Source organism: Idiotropiscis lumnitzeri, chromosome 12 (assembly GCF_059441095.1).
Source record: "Idiotropiscis lumnitzeri isolate Australia: NSW breed Sydney's pygmy pipehorse chromosome 12, RoL_Ilum_1.0, whole genome shotgun sequence".
Lineage (NCBI taxonomy): Eukaryota > Metazoa > Chordata > Actinopteri > Syngnathiformes > Syngnathidae > Idiotropiscis > Idiotropiscis lumnitzeri.
The window spans coordinates 21,858,976-21,879,670 of NC_142402.1; the positions used below are offsets into that span (position 1 = coordinate 21,858,976).

Below are 20,695 nucleotides of genomic sequence, written 5' to 3' on the forward strand. Positions count from 1 at the left end.
AGCGCTACAGATGATGGATGGATATATATATATATATATATGTATATGTGTGTGTGTGTGTATGCTTGTGTACAAGTGCACTTGGAGTGTACGTGTGTTGGGTTTATATAGACTATGCTCCGTGTGTGTGCACGTGTGTAAAACCAGCTCGGTATTTACTTCCCCTCCAATTGATTGGCAATCAATGAAGTGATCGATCACTCAATGTGAGCTTGATTGATTATTTAGTGATGGATGTGCTGACTTCTTTTTTGCACACCTGTTCTGTCCTTTCCTTCGGGCCAGGCGCGTGCTCGTGAGCGTGTCCGTTCCCCGGGGCGAGCAAGGTGTACCTGCTCGTCTTGCTTCCGCGCGTGCACGTACCCAGTGTTGCTACGTGCACGCGCACGCCGCGTCGCGCTACCGCTGCTGCTCGTCTCTCGCTTCTGCTTCACTTCCAATATCGACCCTTTTTTTTCTTCCATCATTTCCTCCTTCCTTCTTTTCGTCCTTCCTCCTCCTCCTCCTCCTCCTCCTGCTCGCAAGCCTCCGTCTCCACCCTGCTCCTCTCCTCTCCTCTCGCGGACCTCTTTGTCCGGTTCTTGCTCTTTTTGTTGTTGGCGAGCCGTCTTCGCGCCTCGCTCGCTGCGGTGCTTCCTTTCGTGCGCGCGCGGGCTGCATGGAGGCACGAAGCCAGGAAGACCCGAGCCATGCACGCCGGTGAGCTTGCTTTCTTTGTTATACCCCCCCCCCCCCCCCAAAAAATAAAACTAGAAAAATGTTTGCATTATTTGACGCGCGCGTGAGCGAGGAACCATGCGTGCACGCGCTCCGAGTTCTTTTGTTTTCCGTGCGTGTTGCGGTGTTGTTGACGTCTTAAAGATCATAAATACTACTAATAATAATATTACAGTGCACCCTCGCTTACTCGCGGTCTGCTAGACACCAATTTTTTTTTTTTTTTTTTTTTTTAAATGGGAGCCAACACTGCTTTTTGATATTTGCGGCAAAACCCCACTTAGGCAAGAATAATTTTTGGGTTCGCCCCCCTAAAAATTTATCATTCTTGGGAAGCCGCTGATGGATGGCCAGCAATGCTCCTCCTCCTCTGTGACTTGACGCCACTTTTGTTTGTTTTGTTTCTTGCTCCCCCAGCGTCCCTAAATGACCCCCGGCTGAGGGCACGGGGCGGGGCGGGGCGGGGGCACCCGGACCGGACCGGACCGGACCATGGCATGCGGCCCGACCCGGCCAAGCAGCACTGACCATGGGACTGCGATCCAGGAGCGCAGCGAGTGGCTCGGAGGACCGCAAGAAGGACCCCCCGGACCAGCAGGGTGGCATCGGGGGGGACAGGGACGGCATCCAGTTGGCGGCGGTGGTGGCGGACTACAAGCGGGGGTCGCAGGGCACGGCCATCGGGCTCCTGGCCAAGACCCCCCTGAACTACAGCCGGCCCGCCAAGAGGAATAACGCCCGCAAGAGGAGGATTCAGAACCTGATCTACGACGCGCTGGAGCGACCGCGAGGATGGGCGCTCCTCTACCACGCCTTCGTGTGAGTAACGCCACGTTCAAAAACTATCGTCCCCCTTTTCGGGGGCCTCTCGCGGGCTTCGGCTTCGAGTCGGCTCTGAACGCGCAACTTGCCGTCGTGCTTTTGTTTCTTGGCCTCCCGCACGTGACTGCGACTTTTTTTATTTGGGTCCTTTTCCTGAGTGCTTCCTTTTCAGATTTGTCGTGTGAGAAACTCGGCCTGACGACTATTTTTTTTTTTTTTTCCTGGGGGGTTTGCTGAAGTGGATTTGCAGTTGGCATGGGGGCTATAGGTCTGCCCGCCCGCAAATTGTGAAAACGTGCCAATAATTGCAATGACTTGTTTACCGATTTCATGTGCTCTAAAAATTGCCATCATTTGCATATGACTCTGACCGGCCGTGTTCGTTTTGGAGAAAAGAGGATTTTAAAAAAAAATAAAAAATACAAGAGTTGCGATGGCCGCCGGCCTCCATCGCGACGTCCCGAAAAACAGAACCGATAATGCGCGAGTGGAGGCACGTGATCATCGTTCCGAAAATATTTAAACTTGCAATATTTCGGATGACATTCCCGTCCGAAGCGTTTCCAGAGTAGCTTCGTGAAGGGCAACGTTCCGTCACTTAAAAAAATGGGAGCGATTTTCCCCACAACGCATGAGCACATCTTTACAAATATGGTCATCTGCAAATGGCTTCGTGAACGTCTTTGATTTGAATATTTTCGGGCTACAATTATCATATTTGAGAACCAAAATGTTTGCGGGCATCGATTTGTGGCGTCCGCCGTACGTGGCAGGGCGGCGCCCTCCATTGACCAGCCGCATCGGTCCAAACTCCTCCTGGAGGTCGTCACGGCGACGATGTCACGGATCGGAACAAAACGTGACAACGACGTTGGTCCCTCTCCTCCTGCAGACGCCATTTGGATTTTTTCCAACTGTCACTGTTGCGTGTGAAGCGGACGTTCACGGGACAAAGCAACACGCCGCTTAGCCCACTTTGGCATGGGAAAGATTGGACGGCGGCGCCGCGTGTGAGGGGATTCCGTGTGGAGCGGAACAGCCGCCGCTCGACGGCGCCGCGCAGACAGCGATCGTCGGCGTCCAACAGGCAAACGCGCGTCAAAGGCCGCCGCGATGACACTCAGTGAGTCAACCGGCAGCGATCGTCTGGCGTCCCATCCTTCCGATATGGCCGCCCCATATGTGGCGCTGTCAGCCAACGTGTGACATCATCATCATCATCAGAGCGGCGCCGTGACACTTGACAGTCACAAAACATCAACATAAACGATCGCTTCTTTAGTTTGCTGCAAATCGGCGACCTTTCAACTCTCCCGCAAGTCCCACGACGTCACTTGTCCGTTTTGTTCCCAGTCTTGATTCTGACCAGGTTCCGCCGTCTTTACAATTTTCACGGGAGTCCGGGAACAAAGGTGGAACTCATTGTCTAATTCGATCGATTTCGAGCCGGACGTTACCTCGTCGATTCTAAAGGAGTCAATTCAAAGGCCACCTAACATTTTTAGGAGTCGATTCAAAGAGTCATATATTGATTGCGTTGACTTTAAAGTGGTCCGTTTAAAGAGTCACGCGAGATTTTAAGTGCGTCACATGACATCGGAATCCATTCAAAGCCTGTCAAAATGAATTTCAAGTCCGAGAATCGAGTCACCGCACTGAGCCACGTTGTTAATTCAGAGTCATGTGACTCAGGTGAGTTTTAGGGTGTTCACATCATTGAATGAATTTAAAGAGAGAAACATGACTCTGTTGACGGAAAGTGTCACATGACCAATCCGTGACTCGTTCCTTTTAAAAAATGAGTCACTTAGTTGATTTTAAAGTCGTAAGAGTCACATGACTTGGTGTTCAGAGTGTCTCGACTCTTCCGTTTAAATTGAGTCACGTGACCTAATCGATTTGAAACGAGTCATTTGCCTCGATTGAGTTTAAAGAAGTCGATTCGAGGAGCCACGTGACGTCGTCGACATGAAGAGTAGCACGACTCTTTGATTTAATACGCGTCACTCGCTGGATTTTGAGCAAATTACGAGACTTAGTCGACTCCAACTTGTCGTTTAAAGAGTTCCGTGATTTAGTCGATGAGGACGATTGACGAGTGGGATGGGCCGGCTCATCCGTAATGAGCCAATCGGCCGCCTACTGTGTGGCGTTCAAACGCTGCGAGGATTTTGCGTGTGTGTGTGCGTTTGGGGGAGGAAAGAAACGAAACCGATCAATGCGAGGGTGTCAGGAAGTGGCGTGAGTGTTTAAGAGCATCGTTAGCGGTCGCTTTGCGGTGCCGATCGTTTCGCGTAACGTGGATGTCGTTAACGGCGGCTAATCAAACGTTCAGGAATGAGCAGCTGCATCACGTTCAAGACGACCGGGTCGATGGAGGCGATTAGCTGATTTTTACGCATTTGATTTATTTGATTTTTCGTAATCTTCCCGTCGGGAATTGTCTTTGAAGCGGCGACTTGCGGGATGCCGGCGGCAGTCGGACGCCGACTCTGTTTCTCTTGACTTTTTAAGGAGGTTCTGGCAAGTATTGGCGAATCACGAGCTTGCTTTGATGTGACGGCGCCTCCCATCACCTCAACGTTGCCGCCAAACATCCTAGCGGCGTAAATCAGCAGCAAGCTCGCCGTTGGGAACACGCGACTTGATTGTGATCAGGGCCGCTCATCGGAAGACGTACTTCAATTTTTATTCGTGCGCAGCGCAAGAAAGAATTTATAGGAATTGCGCTTATGAGGACGTCATTAATTCGAATGACTCATCTCGTCACACTCGTTTGATGTCAAACCAGTTCATTGACGTCAAAATATACAAGTCGTTATTTATCGTTATGTCCAAATATTTTTGTCAAAACATTTTTCCGTCAAATTTCATGTTCAATCATTTAACACTCTTTGACGTTCAACTCTTTTTCGCCGTGAGTCGTTCCGCGCCAGATCATTTGCCGTCGCATCTTTTTGCCTGCAATTATTTTTCAGCGAAGCGGTCGAGGACTCGGTCGCTCGCGTCTTCTCGAAGGTCCTCGCCGAGCGTGATCGGCATCGAATTTCCTGCCCAAGTTGCCGGCCGCTGACTGTGCATTCCCACAAGAACGACACTCATCATTTATTCATCCCCTCAGCACAACCTCCCGCCCTCCCCGACCCGACTTATTAAAAAAAAAAAACGCTTCCTAATGGATTCTTGGCCTCACTTCCTGCTTCCTGGACGCCAGCTTTACTCTGATTGGCTGCCACAGAAGGCGGAAGGATTTCTTTCCACTTACTTCGTTGAAAGGAGACAAAAACGTAACAGAGCGCCGTTTCCAAGACGTCATCTGATATTCAAGGAACCGTCACGAGAGATTCAAATCATTTTCTGTCCGTCGAATCGAAATGATCAAATCTGCCAAATGATTTCATCTCAAGTCATCCATTTATGTCGAAATCATTTGATGACAAATCACTTGACGTGAAATCTTCTTGCTTCAAATTATTTTGGCGGGCACTCATGTTAATTGCCCCCACTGTGACATCACAGTGGGTGGGAAGGGTACATTGCCGCAAATTAGAAAAAATTGACTTTTCATAGAACACATTCCAAAAGTCCATTTGAACATTTCCCAATATCATGCATTAAACTTTCTAAATTGCCGCGACAAAAAAAATCGGCAATCATCATTCAGCGTCTTGCTGCTGAAATGCATCCGCAAATGATACTGCATTGCGGAATTATCTTGTCAGGTTGTACATTAAAAAGTGGATTCCCCGTTGTGAACGCTTACCTTAATCCCCAAATACGGTCGTCGTCCAACGAGGGCTTCCTGTGACGTGTGCAGTCCAGCAGGGGGCGCCGCACAAAAGCCATTTTGCTTCCTAGAGAAGGCAAAGTCAGCGTGGAGGATATTGAACACACTTGTTTTGTGTTTTAAAGCCAAATGGACGTCAGAGCTGCAGGCTGGGGGGTCTGAAGGGCGACAGAGGACACGGCGGGGGGGGGGGGGGGGGGTATCAGGGAATGCTGACACGACAAGTTGGATTTATTTGCAAAGGCACCAATGTTCTCGTTTTTGACGGGACAAGCACTTTTTTGTGCTTCAGTGACTGTGATGATGTCACTTTCACTTGAACTTCCTCTCATCGAAATAACAATTAAAACCAAATGGTCACGCTCTTCTTGGACTCTTCGTTTGACGGCGCGAAACCCTCTCGTTCGTCATCGTTAGGACAAATACATTTTGAGAGATTTTACTCTCCAACATATCATCCAAGTTTGTGTTGTTTTCTAGGGGAAAATTTCCTCGGCAACAAAAATTGGCTTTGTCGCACCCAACTGGATTTGTTTTAATCGAAATTGCCTCGCAAACCAGTTGGAGTTAGCGACGTGAAATTTAAGCCACTCGAGGAGAACCACCAAAAAAGTCTCAAGCTGCCCTGCATGAAAACATACACACATGCCCTCCGAACAAGGATGAGACTTTACTGATGATGATATTGTGGTTGATTTTTTGAGCAACATTTATCCATAACCGTGTAACCTTTGAACCTAATCACCGTAAGAGCCGAAACACACGCTAACAATTAGCTAGCTAACATCTTTCAATCAACGCTCAATATTTACAAACACAAAAGACTTACTTACATCATTTTCACACCTTTTGCCTCGTCGAAGGGGGTGCTCGTAAAAGAAATGTCCGTTTTTCCGAGGATCAATATGAAACTCTTGGCCGTACTCTTCGTTACGTTACCTTACGCGTGAACTGTAAACAGGAAGTTTGCATTCAAAATAAAAGCGCATAGCTAAACCCGGAAGTTGCAAATGAAAATGAAATCGAATAAATAAAATCACCGCTGCTGTTCCAAAAATATGAATATGGTTAGTTACAAAGTCTGACATTTTGCTTCAAAGATGACATTTCTGTCTCACTTTTTACAGAAATTTGGAAAAATTCCACCCGTCAAGCCAGTTTGACTTAACACTGTGAAATTTTGTAGACACGCAAAAAAGTCTCAAGAAACCACGCTGAAAAAAGTTGTCCGTTTTGAAATGTCGCCACTGGCGCAATCCATTTTCAATCTCATGTCGCCTTAAAAAAACAAAAAAAAACGCCATCTGAATGAGGTCAGCGTGAACAAAACAATTTGCGATGCGTTCAGGGAGAGCGTGAGGATGCGAGGCGAGCGGCCTTCTCGGGATGATGGATGGCACCTTGGCGCCATCCTGCCTTTGATGGCGAATTCCATCTGGGGAACACACGACCACCACGCCAGCTCGCAAGAGAATGCCGCGCAGCATGTTGCGTGCCAAACGCGCGCTCCTCTCATGCCAGTTGCTGCTGTTGATTTTCTTGATGGCTTCGCACATCCGCCTCACAGTTTGCATGTCGGCTTTGCGCTGTGCTCAAAGTGGTTTTTGTCCTATTGGCGTCCTCGTTTTCCCGCCGCGGAGATCATAAAAACGTCTCATTGAGGGCCGTGGGGACTCCATCCAGATGCCAATTGGCCATAAAAAAGAAAAAACAAGTCGAGGCCGACTTGAGACTGAATCGTCGCTAATTGTCGCAAAACGTGACGTATGCATGTCGCGTTCCGGCGTTCGAAAACTCCTCTGCAGAAAAAAACAACAACTTCTCTTCAGGTCCAAACGTCGCTTTGCCACGTGGCTTGTTTTAAGCCAATTTTTTTTTCAGCAAACGAGTGGAACAGTTTGTAAACAAAGTCATACAAAAAAAAAAGTTGGTGATGAACACAATGTCGTTTATTTAGTTGCCGTTTTAATATTGATGCAAATGGTTCGTGTGTTTCTAGTTGTTGAGGTGACAAATCGGAAGAAAAAGGTTGCGAACTCTTTTGCTTTTGTCATTTCCTTTTTTTTTTAATGCCGCATTAGCATCTTTCGTAGCGACGCGTGCGTTACATTTTTTTTCCGTGCACTTATTGTGACGTGATGTCGTTGTTCAAAGCAGAGCATCCGTGTGTCGTCTTCGCTGTTGGCCTCCGACGGCGTCCGAGCACGAAGGAAGTTTGCAAACTTGGACGTTGGCCTGGAAACATGAAACTTCAAGTTAGCTTAGCGCCCGCTAGCTGCTACCATGTAGATCACAAAAAAAAAACGCAAAATCGTAGATCACTCACAAACGCAACTTTTTGTGAGACTTGGTTGTGGCGTGCTTGGAGTTTGCCGCGTTTGTGTTGAGCTGCAGCGTTTTGCGTCGTTAGCGTGTCGAGAGCGTGGCTTTTGCCTTGCGCTCATTGTGGCCCGGCAGACGCGCGTTTTGGCTCGCTTGCGCTTCGGCATCTGGAGCGCAACGTCGCCACAGCAACCACCAGACTCGTTGCTATGGTAACCGCCCGGGATGGGTGAGCATCTGCTCCCCCTTTGGATCTCCTCTTATCATGTTGAGTCCTGCACACACACACACACACACACACATGTGCGCAGTGGCTAACATGCTAAACGGATGTTAGCGTGTTCCATGTATGAGCACGTCACCTGTGCTGCTGCCGCATGACGATGTAATCTGTGTGTGCGTGTTTTTGTGTTTGTACAGCAGGCAGGATGACACATTAGTGTACAACAAAGTCTCAGTTGCCTGGCAACCACGTCTAAAAATGCCCACGAACCAAAAAATGTGCAAGCAGTAGCATCTTCACCCTCAACACGTCATAATCTCGAACCTTCATCATCTTCGTCATCGTCGCGTTTTTCGCTTCCTGTGGTCTTCACGGCGATGGCGGCGGCGCTGAGGTCAAGCGCTTTTGGGCCAGCAGACTAATGAGACGCGGGCCCGCTTGTTAATGAGGCTCGGGAGCGCTGCAATCTGATTGGCTGTCACCCCGTGTGCCGTCCTTCAACTGGGCTCGCGATTCGCCGCAAAGAAGTTGCGTCCGGCGAGTGTTTGGCACGTTTGCCTCCCAGTTCGCAGGTTCCGCTTTTTTCGTCATTGGATGTTGGTGCCGCGACTTTGGCTGGGTCATCGCAACTTTTTTTTTTCTTTGTCTTTGAACTTGTTTTGGGTTCCTGCTGTGACAGCTTAAAAGCTTCCAGCGACTTTGATGCTCGCCCACTCGGGAGGACGCGCGAACGAACGCACGCAACCTTTTGGACCTCTGCCGCAGCGGTGACACGTCAAAAAGTGTGCCGAATCATGCTTGAGCTTTTTCACCATGTCGTCACTCGGTTGCTTTGTGGCGACACGTTTGTTCTCCTTTCAAACTCAATAAAAAGGAAAAGGAACCGAAAGCACATCTTGGTCGAAAACCAGCTTAGCGACCGCAACTTTTGGTGGCGTGGCCTCGTGTCTTTCACTTCGAAGTTCCGTCTGCCTTTCGGCTCTTTGCGGCGACATCTTTTTATTTGAATTATAAAATGATTCCTCAAAATGCTTTCCAATCATCTTATCGCAAAAGCAGCCGAGTTCAATTTAAATATGACGAGCTGATGATGAACTCAGATTCCAAATAAATCAAATTGCTTACTTCAGATTTCCAAGCAGTCTCGCTTCGTATTTCCACAAGGTGGCGCTAGTGCAACTGTTTTGTTTTTGTTTTTTGTTTTTTTAACAGCAACCCTAAAGTGATTTTCCAGCGTCTTGCAAGTGTTGCTCTTGTGAACAGCTCGATTTTCAATTTACGTCGTAAATGGTCACATGACCAGGTTTTTATCAAATTATTTTCCTACCGACTGACGCTTTCATGGGCTTTTCTTTTCCAATTGACCAACCAATATGTCGCCACAATGCAACATTTGAACTCGTCGAAATATTTGAGATGCAATTTGACACATCTTTTTTTTTTTTTTTAATAAGGCCAAAGCATTTGTGTCCATTTCTTTAAAATCATGTGCACAATTGCCTTACAAAGATCACATGCGTCCACAGACATCGGCAACTTGCAAAAAAATAAATAAATTGCTCCAACGTCTTGGCGGCGTCGTGGTGGAAGACATGTTTGTTTGTTTGTTTGTTTACGCCACGTCGCCGCAGGCGTCCAATGGCGGCTCACCGTGCCGCGTCGCCATGGAAACCAGCTCAGACGAGACACGACTGGCGATCTCTGACGAGAGGGAAGCGAGCTGGTGTCGCCATGGCAACACAGGGATCTTCCTGGGAGAGTTCCGAGAACCGCTGTTGCCATGGGAACGAGATGCGTGTCAGCTAGTGTAGTGGGGTGGGGGTGGGGGGGCTGTCAGAGGTTGAAATGAGGGGGGGGGGGGTATTTACTGGAGGTCTGGCGTGCGACTCCTCGACTTTTAATAAGGCTCGTCATTTCCCACAAGAGTCACCGCTTCCTTGTCCGCGTGCGTCAGCGCCGCTTGTTTCCCGCACAAAGTGTTCCTTCCGTAATGAGCGTTTGGAGTCAGGTGAGACCGAGTCGTGACGAGCGCGGCCAGGTTGGAAGTGAGTCACGGGAGCGACTTGCTTTCAGCTCGCGCCCGCCGACTCACTTCCAAATCGCTCGTGACCGGCTGCCGACTCGATCAGGACAACTGGCTCCTATTGACTCTCTCCAGATTCGTTCATTCATTCATTCTAAAGTCAGTCCCGACATGCTCACTGCCGACTGGCTGTTTACTTTGTCCCGACTCGCTTGCACCAACTCTCTGTAGACTGACTCTTGGCTCTCTCCAAAGTCACTTTCAACTCACTGAGGAGCCGTTCAGGCCCGGCTCGTGACTCGCTCCCACGATTCGCTCGCACCGACTCGTTCGTGCGCTCGTTCGCAGTCAAAGTCAAAGTCGTCAAGTTCAGAAATGAAAGTCAGCTTCGTACGCGGCGGCGCCTTTCGCATCCAATCACATCATCATGTCTTGGTGAAAGAGCATTTCGCTTCTTTTTTTACATAAAAAACGTCTGCCCTGCAATTGGCTGGCAACCAGTTCAGGGTGTGACCCCGCCTACTGCCCGAAGATAGCTGGGATAGGCTCCAGCACCCCCCGCGACCCTCGTGAGGAGAAGCGGTATGGACGGATGGATAAAAAACGTCTTTTGGAAGGCACGTCTCCATTTAGTCGCGACATCTCACGTGAACCCGCCGCGCCATCGGTTAGCGCTCGCACGCTAACGAGTGCTAACGATGCTGATTGCTTATTATTTGTCTATCCGGCGTGGATGTTGGCGCTCGACCAGATGACGATGGACGCCGGCCAGTTGGGCGTCGTCCAGCGCTCCTCCGTAAGTTTGATTGACGATCGGCGGGAGAAAAATTGAGCGCCACAATTTGATTGATACGAGACGGATGACCTCCATCGACGTCATTTATCTTCTTTGCCGCTTCCGCCTCGGATTCATTGCGTGACGTTCTGCCGAATCCTCCGACTCGTTTCCTCCCGCTGAGCAAACGCTAATTAAGCGAGCAGGAAATCAAATGGAATTAAAGCCGAAGATGAGGTCACGCCACGGCGTCGCTTCTCCCGCGGCATCTCCTGCGAACGTGCCGAGTCAGCGGCGGCAATCCCAGAGCGCTTCGTCATCATCCCGACGAACAAAACTTTGGGCAAAACCTGATCCAACTTGTGAGCGCATTTTGGACTTCAGAAAATCCGATCTTGATCAATTTTCATTTCCAAGTTGACGAATGACAATTTCCCGCCAGTGTTGCTTCAATTTTATTTTTGGTCCTTCTTTTGGAATTGGGCTCATTTCTCGCACCTCCGAACAAAGAACTCATCCAAAGAAATTGACGAGACCACGAGGAAGACCTGGACGAGGCACAAAAAGGTTGGAGGCAGCTGATTGGCTAACACAAGCACAGGTGGACACGATCCGCTTTCAAGATATACTTGAAGAAGTATTATTAAATCTGAATATTGTATTCCAATTCTCACTGTTTTGGTCGCCAAGCCTTCAGTTGACGTGAAATTTTGCACGGTAAACGAATGAAAAGTTTTTCCGCCCATCACGCCGCCGCTCGTCTCTCTCTCGGGACGTTTGGGCAACGTGGCGAGGAAACTCATTAGCCGCCGCGAGGCCCGCTGAACTGCCGACTCCCTAACGTGCACTAATGCATCCAATTAGCGCCGCTAATCGCGCTCGTTTCTTTGACATCAGTCGGACGGCGAAAGCAGAAAGCGCTCCCCGTCGCAATTCCGCCGCTCGCTGGGCTAATCTTCGTCTCGGCAACTTTGCACCTGTCAGCAGAAAAAGAAGAAGAAGAGACGGCGAGCGCTGGAATGCGACGGCTGCAAAAGTCGCTGCGACGCCACAGCGGAGTTGCAAAGGCCACAAAAATTTCGGCCATTTTTTTTTTTGGTATTGTAATTTTTTCTTCCTGACAAGTTGGGGTGCAATTCCACTGCCGACCATTTGATGGCGACAAACGACTTGAGTTGGCTGCGTACATTCCAAAGACTGACAGTCCCGTTTTCAAGTGCGTGGAGTTTTCCTTTGGTATTTTCGTGGGTGGACACGAGAAAAAAGGCGTGTTTGCGCCGTTTGGGGATTCATTCCCTTTGAAGTGAGCATCAACTCGCTTGCAGCTGTTGCAGACAGTCGTGCATCCTTGTGCGACCATTCCCTGCGTCTTGATCAAATCAACACCAACTGCGCCACAACTTAGACCTGCTTTTACCTTGATTTAATTACCCCCCAAAAACAAAAAATACCTCTGGAATAAAAAATCTGCTGCGAGTGTGCGATGGTCCACTGTACAAAGTTTTGAAATCAATGATCAATTCTGCCGATTCATCAGAATTTCGTCATGCATCAAGAAAATCCGGATCATCCTTCCCCCCCCCCCCCATAATCGGTACTTTGATGATATTTTCTGAAACCTATTTTCGATCTTTCATAATTGTCCTTGTTCAACAACATTTGGGGCATATTTGACAAAAGATTTTTCAAGGAGTTTTGTCGAGGTTCCGCTTCTCTTGCGCTTTCCCACACGAAGGACGCGTCCGACCTGCTGCGTCTGCAATCTGTTTATTGGATCTCGTCAGAAAGTTGCTCGTTAGGAATCCTTTGGGGGGGGCTTCAAGCCTCCCGCGGGCTCGCTGGATCAGAGCGGATTAATTGCGGCTGTGCAAAGAACTTTCTTTATTAGCCGAGCAACCTTCAGAAAACGAGAGACTCGCAGCTGAAGCAGCACAAGTGGGACGACCTCCACTTTGAACTTCCAGCGAGCGATGACACTGTGAAAAAATTCAAAAAGACAAATTGAACACAACTTTAACTAGTGAAGAGGAAAATTGCTCATTGGGCGCAATTGAGACATTTTCACTTTGGGGTCAACTCACTTTTGTTGCCGTTTAGACATGATGGGACAGTCAATATATTGAAATGATTTTAGGCAACACTCAACTATGTATATAAAGTGACAGAGAGATGTATATGTGTGTGTATATATATATATATATGTGCGTGTGTGTGTGTGTGTGTCCAAAATGTCATTATTTTATTTGTTCTGCTGAGTCAGCGAAACCAAAAAAAGGATTCACTGAGCTGCATTTACTTTCAAATGAAAGTGTGGCGCCCCCTAGTGCTCAAAACCTTGCGCTACACAACTTTGTTCAACTGGAGTCAAAAGTTTTTGTTTGTTTTTTTTTTCTCTCTCATGAAATAATGTCGTGTGTGTTCGCAGATTTCTGATCGTCCTGGGCTGTTTGATTTTGGCCGTGTTGACAACCTTCAAGGAACACGAGAAGACGTCGGCTCATTGGCTGGTGGTTCTGGTGAGCTTTCACGCGCACGCACGCGCACACACACGCACTTGCGCAGACCTGACGACGTGTGTTTGGCGCTTCCCAGGAAACGTTCGCCATTTTCATCTTCGGGGCGGAGTTTGCGTTGCGCATTTGGGCCGCAGGATGTTGCTGCCGCTACAAAGGATGGCGAGGGAGGCTCAAGTTTGCCCGCAAGCCGCTTTGCATGCTGGGTAAGGTCGCCCCAAATGTGCTGATTTTCGACGTCCTAAATGCTACACGGAGACATTTTAGGCGAGGTCGCGCCACAAAATGACCTCTGAGATGAATTTGTTGTGATTGGACTATTCGATTCGTTTGACCAAATTGTTGCGTTGACTCAACAATCTGGCCCACGTCTAAGAATCAAATAATTGATTCCGCCTTAAGACTTTATTGCGCATGTAGTCCACGATGGAAAAAAATTCCCACTTCAGTATTTGGGGAGCACTCGATAAATCGTTTCAGTGAACGGGTCAACGACAAACACGTCCCCGTCTGGTTGTTGTGGATTATTCGATGAATCGTTTCCGCCGTCGAGTCAAATATGACGATCGTCCCCTGAAGTGATTGGTGAGTGAGTGCGGCCGTCTGTGACATTATGGGATGTCGGCCCGTTCAGACATCTTCGTTCTGATGGCGTCGGTGCCGGTGGTGGCGGTGCGTAACCAAGGCAACGTGCTGGCCACGTCCCTGCGCAGTTTGCGCTTCCTGCAGATCCTGCGCATGTTGCGCATGGACCGGCGAGGAGGAACGTGGAAGCTGCTCGGCTCGGCCATCTACGCGCACAGCAAGGTAGGAGGCCACGCCCCCCGAATGACATCACTTTCACGTGACGCTTCCGCACTCGCCATGCTTTTTTGTAACGCTCTCAAGCGAAACACGTTCACACGACAATTGATTTTGGAATTTTTTTTCTCTCACACACGACTGACATGTTTGCCACTCACAAAGATACGCTCACGCGCACGACAGAAAAGCTTTGTTACCGTTCACACTGCTGCAAAAAGCTTCTCACGCCTCAAGCTTTTTATTTTTTGTTCGCTCTCACACACGCACCTCTCATATAATAGCACGTGGGAGTGTGTGAAAGTTGATGAGAGTTGTGCTGCGTGACGTGACGTGACGTGACGTGACGTGACGTAGGAGCTGATCACGGCCTGGTACATCGGCTTCCTGTCGCTGATCCTGGCGTCCTTCCTGGTCTACCTGGTGGAGAAGGACGACGTTTCGCTGGACGCGTCCGACCAGGACGACCCGACCGCTCAGCCCAAAGCTCAGGACTTTGACACGTACGCCGACGCGCTGTGGTGGGGGCTGGTACGTAACCCGTGGCGAGGTGACACCGCCGCCGCCGCCGCCGCGCCGTGCAAAATCTCACCGGTTGTCGTGCGTCGCGCCGCCGCAGATCACGCTGACCACCATCGGCTACGGCGACAAGACGCCAAAGACGTGGGCGGGGCGACTTTTAGCCGGAACCTTTGCGCTGATCGGCGTCTCCTTCTTCGCCCTGCCTGCCGTACGTAACCGCGGAACGCCGTGATTTTGTGACACTGACGATGGCGCAGTCGATTGACGATATCGTCAGGATTTCGTCGCGTTGACCGCGTGTCCTGTCGATGTCACGTTGGCCATGCAGGGTATCCTGGGTTCCGGTCTGGCCCTGAAGGTCCAGGAGCAGCACAGACAGAAACACTTTGAGAAGAGACGCCATCCGGCTGCCGGGCTCATCCAGGTGAGGAGGCCCCGCCCCCGCCGCCATCCGATTGGACAACTGAAGGCTGCGTGTGCGTGTCTGTTGCAGTCGGCGTGGCGCTATTATTCCACCAATCCGATCAGGGAAGACCTCATCGCGACGTGGAGGTTCTACGAGACCATCATCTCGCTCCCGTGCTTCAGGTGAGGCGCGCGCACGCGATATTCTCGCGTTTTTTGTTTTTTTTTACACGTTTGTCTTTGTCTGCCATCAGGAAGGACCACCTGGACGTCATGGCGAGGTGAGCGCTTGGAAGACAAACGGATTGGTCGCCAGTCCACGATGATGATTTGAGTTCACAAAATAACGCAAAGTGAACAAATATTTTTGGGCGCTAAAACAAAAATGCTTTTGATCAACAAAAAGGCAAAAGTGTGTTTGTGAAACCAAAGTCAGCGATAATTTAAAATTTAAAAAAAAATCCTTCATTTTCATCTTTGTTTATCGAAATCATGATTCGACTTTTGGGGTTGATTTGAAATTGACTTGGAAGGCAAAAGTTGGGATTTGAAGACTACTTGATGACACGATCCGTTTTTTTGTATTTAAAAAAAAAGGAAAGTTATCACAAAATAAAATGGAGCATTTTCCAAAGAATGAAATGCGCAGTCAAAAAAGAGTAAAAATCATCGTCATCGACGTCGTCGTCGTCTTGCAAAGCTCCAAAGAGGCGAACATTGTTGGCGCGAGCGAGAGCGGTCGCCAGCGTTGTTGTTTGTAACCATGACGACCGTGTGGCCCGGCAGCCAGAAGATGACGCTGCTGGAGCGCGTGCGCCTTCCTAACACGCGTCCGGCCGTGGCGGCGGCGGCCAGCAGGAAAATGGCGGCCAACGCCGAAGCGCTGGAGGAAAGTCCTTCCAAGGAGCCCAAAGCGGCCGGCTTCAGCAACCGCGAACGCTTCCGCACCGCCTTCCGCATGAGGTCGACCACGCTGCGCCAGAGCTCCGAAGGTACGCCGGCAAAAGCCGCGTCATTTGCACTTTGCATCGAAAAGACGACGGCAAATCAACTGATGAAATGTGGTCGCAGATGGCGCGGCGCCGGCGGACGCGCTGGCGGAGGAGCGCGGCTTCCCGCCCGACATCCTGCTGGAGGAGATGATCCCCACGCTCAAGTTGGCCATCAGGGCCGTCAGGTTTGCGCCCGCCGCCCGCCGCCCGCCGCCGGTCGTCGCGGCTTCCGGCCAAGGTGACGTGTGTGTTTGTGTTTGCACGTCAGGATCATGACCTTCCTCCTCAACAAAAAGCGCTTCAAGGAGACGCTGAGGCCGTACGACGTCAAGGACGTGATCGAGCAATACTCGGCCGGACATCTGGACATGCTCTGCAGGATCAAGTACCTCCAGACCCGGTGAGCCGCGCCCCCTCGCCACCAAGCCCCGCCCACCCAATTTCGTTCTCCTCATTTGTTTTCATTCATTTGGAAAGATTTTGTTTGTGTTTGGTTTGAGTACTTTTAGTGTTCATTCGGAGGGAAACAATAAGATGCTGTGTTTGTCTAAAGATTCCAAAAAAAAGAAAAGAAAAGAACGGGTCTTATAAATAAATTCAATTCCAATTTGCTTTTCTGTGTGGGAATTGACATATTAAATTGACAAAGACGGAAATAAAGTTGAAGAGGAGCAGAACAAAAGTCTTGATGAAATTTGCACCTCTTCCTCTTCCTCTTCGTCTTCGTCACCTTCTTTCAGGATCGACATGATTCTGGCACCTGGCGCCGCCCTCACCCCCAAACAGAAGAAACCGCTCAAGCCGCCCTTTAATTACGCCAACAGCCAGTCGCCCAGGTGGGCCCCGACTTCAACGTTGCCGACGTAGCACAAGGTGATCAACCGGTGTGCGCGTGTGCGTGTGTTCCAGGCACGAGTCGTTCTTGTCCAAAGCTCAGTCCATGGCCGAAGTTGAGGACCAAAGCATGATGGGAAGATTTGTGCGTGTGGAGAGACAGGTGAGCAAGCGCGCCCGCATCAAAGTCACAGAGAAATCCTGCAATCGTTCATATTTGGAGCGATTTTCATTCGCTGATCCAAATTCTTCCTGTTCAGGTGGAGGACATGGAGAAGAAGTTGGACTTCCTGGTGGACATGCACATTCAACACAGCGAGCACTTGCACGTGGACTCGGCGGGCGCCGCCCACATGACCCTGGGGCCCCCCTGTCTCCCCCGCCGCCACTTCCTGAACTACGGCGAGGGCTTGCAGCAAACGTCGTACCGCCCGCCCACCGTGGAGGCGGGACCGGCCGGCGGGGGAGGCGGCCGCTCTCAGGGCCAACCGCGCCCGCCGTCCTTCGTGCCCGGTTACGCGGCGCGCCCCACCGTGCTGCCCATCACTTCTCTGCAGGACTTGTCCGGCGGGTGCGGCAGGACCACGGGGGGACACGCTGAGGGGCGCGTGGGAGACTCGCCGCTGTCGCTGCCGTCGGTGAACCACGAGGAGCTGGAGCGCTCGCCCAGCGGCTTCAGCTTCTCCGACGGCCGGGCGGGGGCCAAGGAGGAGGGCGGCCGGACCCGACCCGGACCGGGGCCCGCCTACCTGGCGGAGGGAGAGACGGACACGGACACGGACCCGTTCACGCCCAGCGGGGGGCCGCTGCCCCTCTCGTCCACGGGGGAGGGGCTGGGTGACGCCGTGTGGAGTACGCCGCCCTGAGCGGGCGTGTCGCCACCCCCCTCCCTCTCTCGCCCCCCTCGTCACGCTAAACCTTTAATCCAAGCCACGCCTCCGCACTTGAAGCCTTCCGTGGATGTCCGCCGCCGCGACGCCAGTGATGTCGTCAGGAAGGTTGCAAAGAGGTGGAAAATGTTTTCTCAAACTTTCAGGAGAAGTTAAGCTGCTCCAAGTCAAGTTGCCTCTCAACTTTGACCTTTAGTTTTGTAAATTCCTGATTTGTTGATTTGTATGAAAAAGTCTCCAGAATATTCTCGACGCCCCCCCCAAAAAGATTTTGCAACACTCGTGCTCAGTGATGTCACGGCAGCGCGGTGGCGGCTGTGGAAAAGGAAGCTCTACGCCGCCGAATGTGACGCATGCTCACTAGCGTAGACGCCGGCTTGCTGCAGCGCGGGAAGTGCTGGATGACGCTCACAACTGCTATGCCATTGAAAAAAACAACAACTTTTCTTCATACACGCATCCCACACGTCACACACATGTCCACTACATGTAACGACAACGCATCCGGAACGTAATCACAGCACTTTGTTTAAGATGGAACGTTTGAAAAGTCTGAAAAAGTGAAACTCTGACTTTTAAAATTTGGACGACAAACTGCCTCAGGAAAGGCTCCACTAGCTTCATGCTAATGCTAATTAGCATATTTATGGGACAATATTTTAAGCCTTTTAGCAAGCGATTAAATGCAAATTGTTCAGCACGGTCCTTTTTTCTTTTTCGTCCCCGAAGAACAACCAACATTGGTGTCGAACCGATGAGCTCGGAGAAAAGTTGAGACGTTACATTTTCCCAAAAGCTCCAACTTAGCGTGAAGAAAAGCGAAAGACTGTGAATACTTCCCAGAAGCGCACCGCACGGGCACGCATGTACACAACTCAAGTTTGTCCACTTTTTGTTTGCATGCTTGCATGGGAGGGCGCCACCTTGTGGCCAAACTCAACCAAAAGTTTCACGTGCGCGCGTTTTTCGTTGTCTGTTTGTCAACAATCGATATGATGTCCAACGTGCCAAAATTGGGATTAGTCCTCACGGGCGTCGCCATGACAACAAGCCATCGTCTTGCTCTTTACAGAAGCAACAAAGAAAACTTTGGAAAATCAGTGAAATCAATTCCATATTTTGTGGAGATTTTCTAACGAATCAAAAGTATTTTCTCAAAGACTTTCAGGCCTTTCTAGTTTTATCGTCTTGTCACGTGACCTGCCCGGCCGCGTGTGCTCATTGGCTCCGTTTGGCGCGCTCTCGTTTCCGCGGCAACCGGCGACGAGCGCGTGGCGCGAACGACATTGACAGGAAGTCAGAGGCGGCTCCTCATTGGGTAGCCTTCGTCATCGTCATCGTCGTCGTGGTCAATCGATTCCAACAAGTAAAAATGTTTGCACGCGTTTCATGAATGGATCAAAATGTCATTTGTGATCGTTTTTGCTGACATGATTCTTGATTCGTGTACAAAAACGGCAAGCTGGTGTTTGTGCCTCAGTGAAGATGAGAAGTGGCTCTTTTTTTTTGTTTTTAACGCCATCATCGGCTGATCCGATACCACGAGCTAACATGTCACATGATCAACTAAACGAGATGACGAGCATTTATTAAAATCGTTCGTTGTAATCGACACGTTGAAAAAATAACACATTAAAAAGCCACAGTGTTGACGGTTTGGAGTACATCAGAATGGTGAACAAATTAATTTTTGTTTGTTGACACGAGGTCAAGGTCATGACACGTCATTTTATCGTCATGAAACCTCTCGACATTTCTGTTTCGCAAATAGGACGAACGTGGTCATCCTCATTTGAATATCGCTGAAGGGATGGCCAGCCCTGATTTTGTCCCGCCCCTTTCTCTGATTGGTTCCCAGCCGATTGACATTTCCTGTTCTTGTTTGGACGAGGACACGAAAGTTTAGCCGGACAACAGCAGTGCAAATTATTTTATTCACACGCACAAAGAAGCCATAAAATATTCAAGACGTGTGTGTGTGTGTGTGAGCGCGCGCACGTGTGTGTTTATCCATCATGTTTATGTTTTGTCGGTTTTTATTTAACCGTGAGCAGAATCTTTTTGGACCTTTTGATTGCTACCAATGATTTGTGCCTTGGCCTTTTCACATTCATGTTTCTCTTGTTTATTTTGTATGTGCGCGTCGTCGTAGCGAAAGCTGCCAAGTCGCATCACAACATCGTCGCGTGACGAGAAACCAAAACTTTAAAGTGTTTGCGCAAAAAACAACTTGCATAACAACATATAACCTTCTGTATTTATCTTAATATGTACTCTGACTACCAGTAAGCAATGCTAAGCTAACATACGCTAACAACCATAATATATATTGTCTATTTTACCTTCTAGTGTGCATGTGAGCGTGCACGACGATAAGACAAATTCGTTGCTATGACGATGAGGAATTTGTGCCAAACGAAACGATGGCGTTTCCGAGCGAGCGTGAGCACTAAATGCGCGGCCGCTAGCTCCGCTACGTGCCAGCGCGCGCCTTGGACGCTAGGAGAACGTCTGTGAGCGACTTGGCGGCGGGCGGCTCATATTTGTTTCCACGTTAAGACAAGAAGTGACCTTCACGCGTCCTTGCAAACATGTTTTTTTTTTTGTTCATCAGATGCAAATATGCAAATTGTTGTCGATCTCGTGTTTTTTATCAACTCTTCTCTTTTCAAGTGCACCACTTATTAACAATAAAACTCTCAAGTGATGACAAGTATACGTCCTGTTCTTGATGGGCCTTCTTGATGCACATTGACACGCGCCGAAGTGGGAATGTGTGAGAGGGGGGGGGGGGGGGGGGGCTGTGAGGGTTTGATTCCCAGCCGTCCTGTGTGGAGTTTGCATGTTCTCCCTGTGTGGCTTTTCTCCGGGTGCTGCGCTTTCCTCCCGCATTCCAAAAAAGATGCACGGCAGGCCGATCGGACACTCGAAATTGAGTGTGAGCGCGAATGGTCGTTGGTCTCTGTGTGCCCTGCGATTGGCCGGCAACCGGTCGAGGGTGTGGCTCGGATGGGTTCCAGCGCGTCCCTCTCACCACCACCAGGTGGAGCCAAACAAGATGTTGCCCAG

At 49.9% G+C, this 20,695-nt stretch overlaps 1 protein-coding gene across 2 annotated transcripts; it reads left to right on the forward strand.

Annotated features, from left to right (window-relative positions):
* Positions 1-374: 374 nt before the first annotated feature.
* kcnq3 (potassium voltage-gated channel, KQT-like subfamily, member 3) lies at positions 375-20,339 on the forward strand. Of its 2 annotated transcripts, XM_088311973.1 has the most exons (16): positions 375-699; positions 1,135-1,536; positions 13,095-13,185; positions 13,262-13,388; positions 13,817-13,989; positions 14,341-14,514; positions 14,603-14,713; positions 14,834-14,929; positions 14,999-15,093; positions 15,165-15,191; positions 15,697-15,902; positions 15,982-16,087; positions 16,171-16,302; positions 16,643-16,738; positions 16,812-16,899; positions 16,997-20,339. In XM_088311973.1, the coding sequence occupies exons 2-16, from the start codon at positions 1,247-1,249 to the stop codon at positions 17,600-17,602; spliced, it is 2,418 nt and encodes an 805-aa protein (XP_088168099.1). In that variant the 5' UTR covers positions 375-699; positions 1,135-1,246; the 3' UTR covers positions 17,603-20,339. The 2 variants fall into 2 exon arrangements, with proteins under 2 accessions (XP_088168099.1, XP_088168100.1); XM_088311974.1 differs by lacking the exons at positions 375-699; positions 13,262-13,388 and having other exon boundaries at positions 1,369-1,536.
* Positions 20,340-20,695: the final 356 nt, after the last annotated feature.

Coding starts and splice junctions, on each gene's coding strand:
- kcnq3 (XM_088311973.1), top strand. CDS start 1,247: ATGGGACTGCGATCCAGGAGCGCAGCGAGTGGCTCGGAGGACCGCAAG. Junction 13,186..13,261: donor CTCATTGGCTGGTGGTTCTG/GTGAGCTTTCAC, acceptor GGCGCTTCCCAG/GAAACGTTCGCCATTTTCAT. Junction 14,515..14,602: donor ACGCGCTGTGGTGGGGGCTG/GTACGTAACCCG, acceptor GCGCCGCCGCAG/ATCACGCTGACCACCATCGG.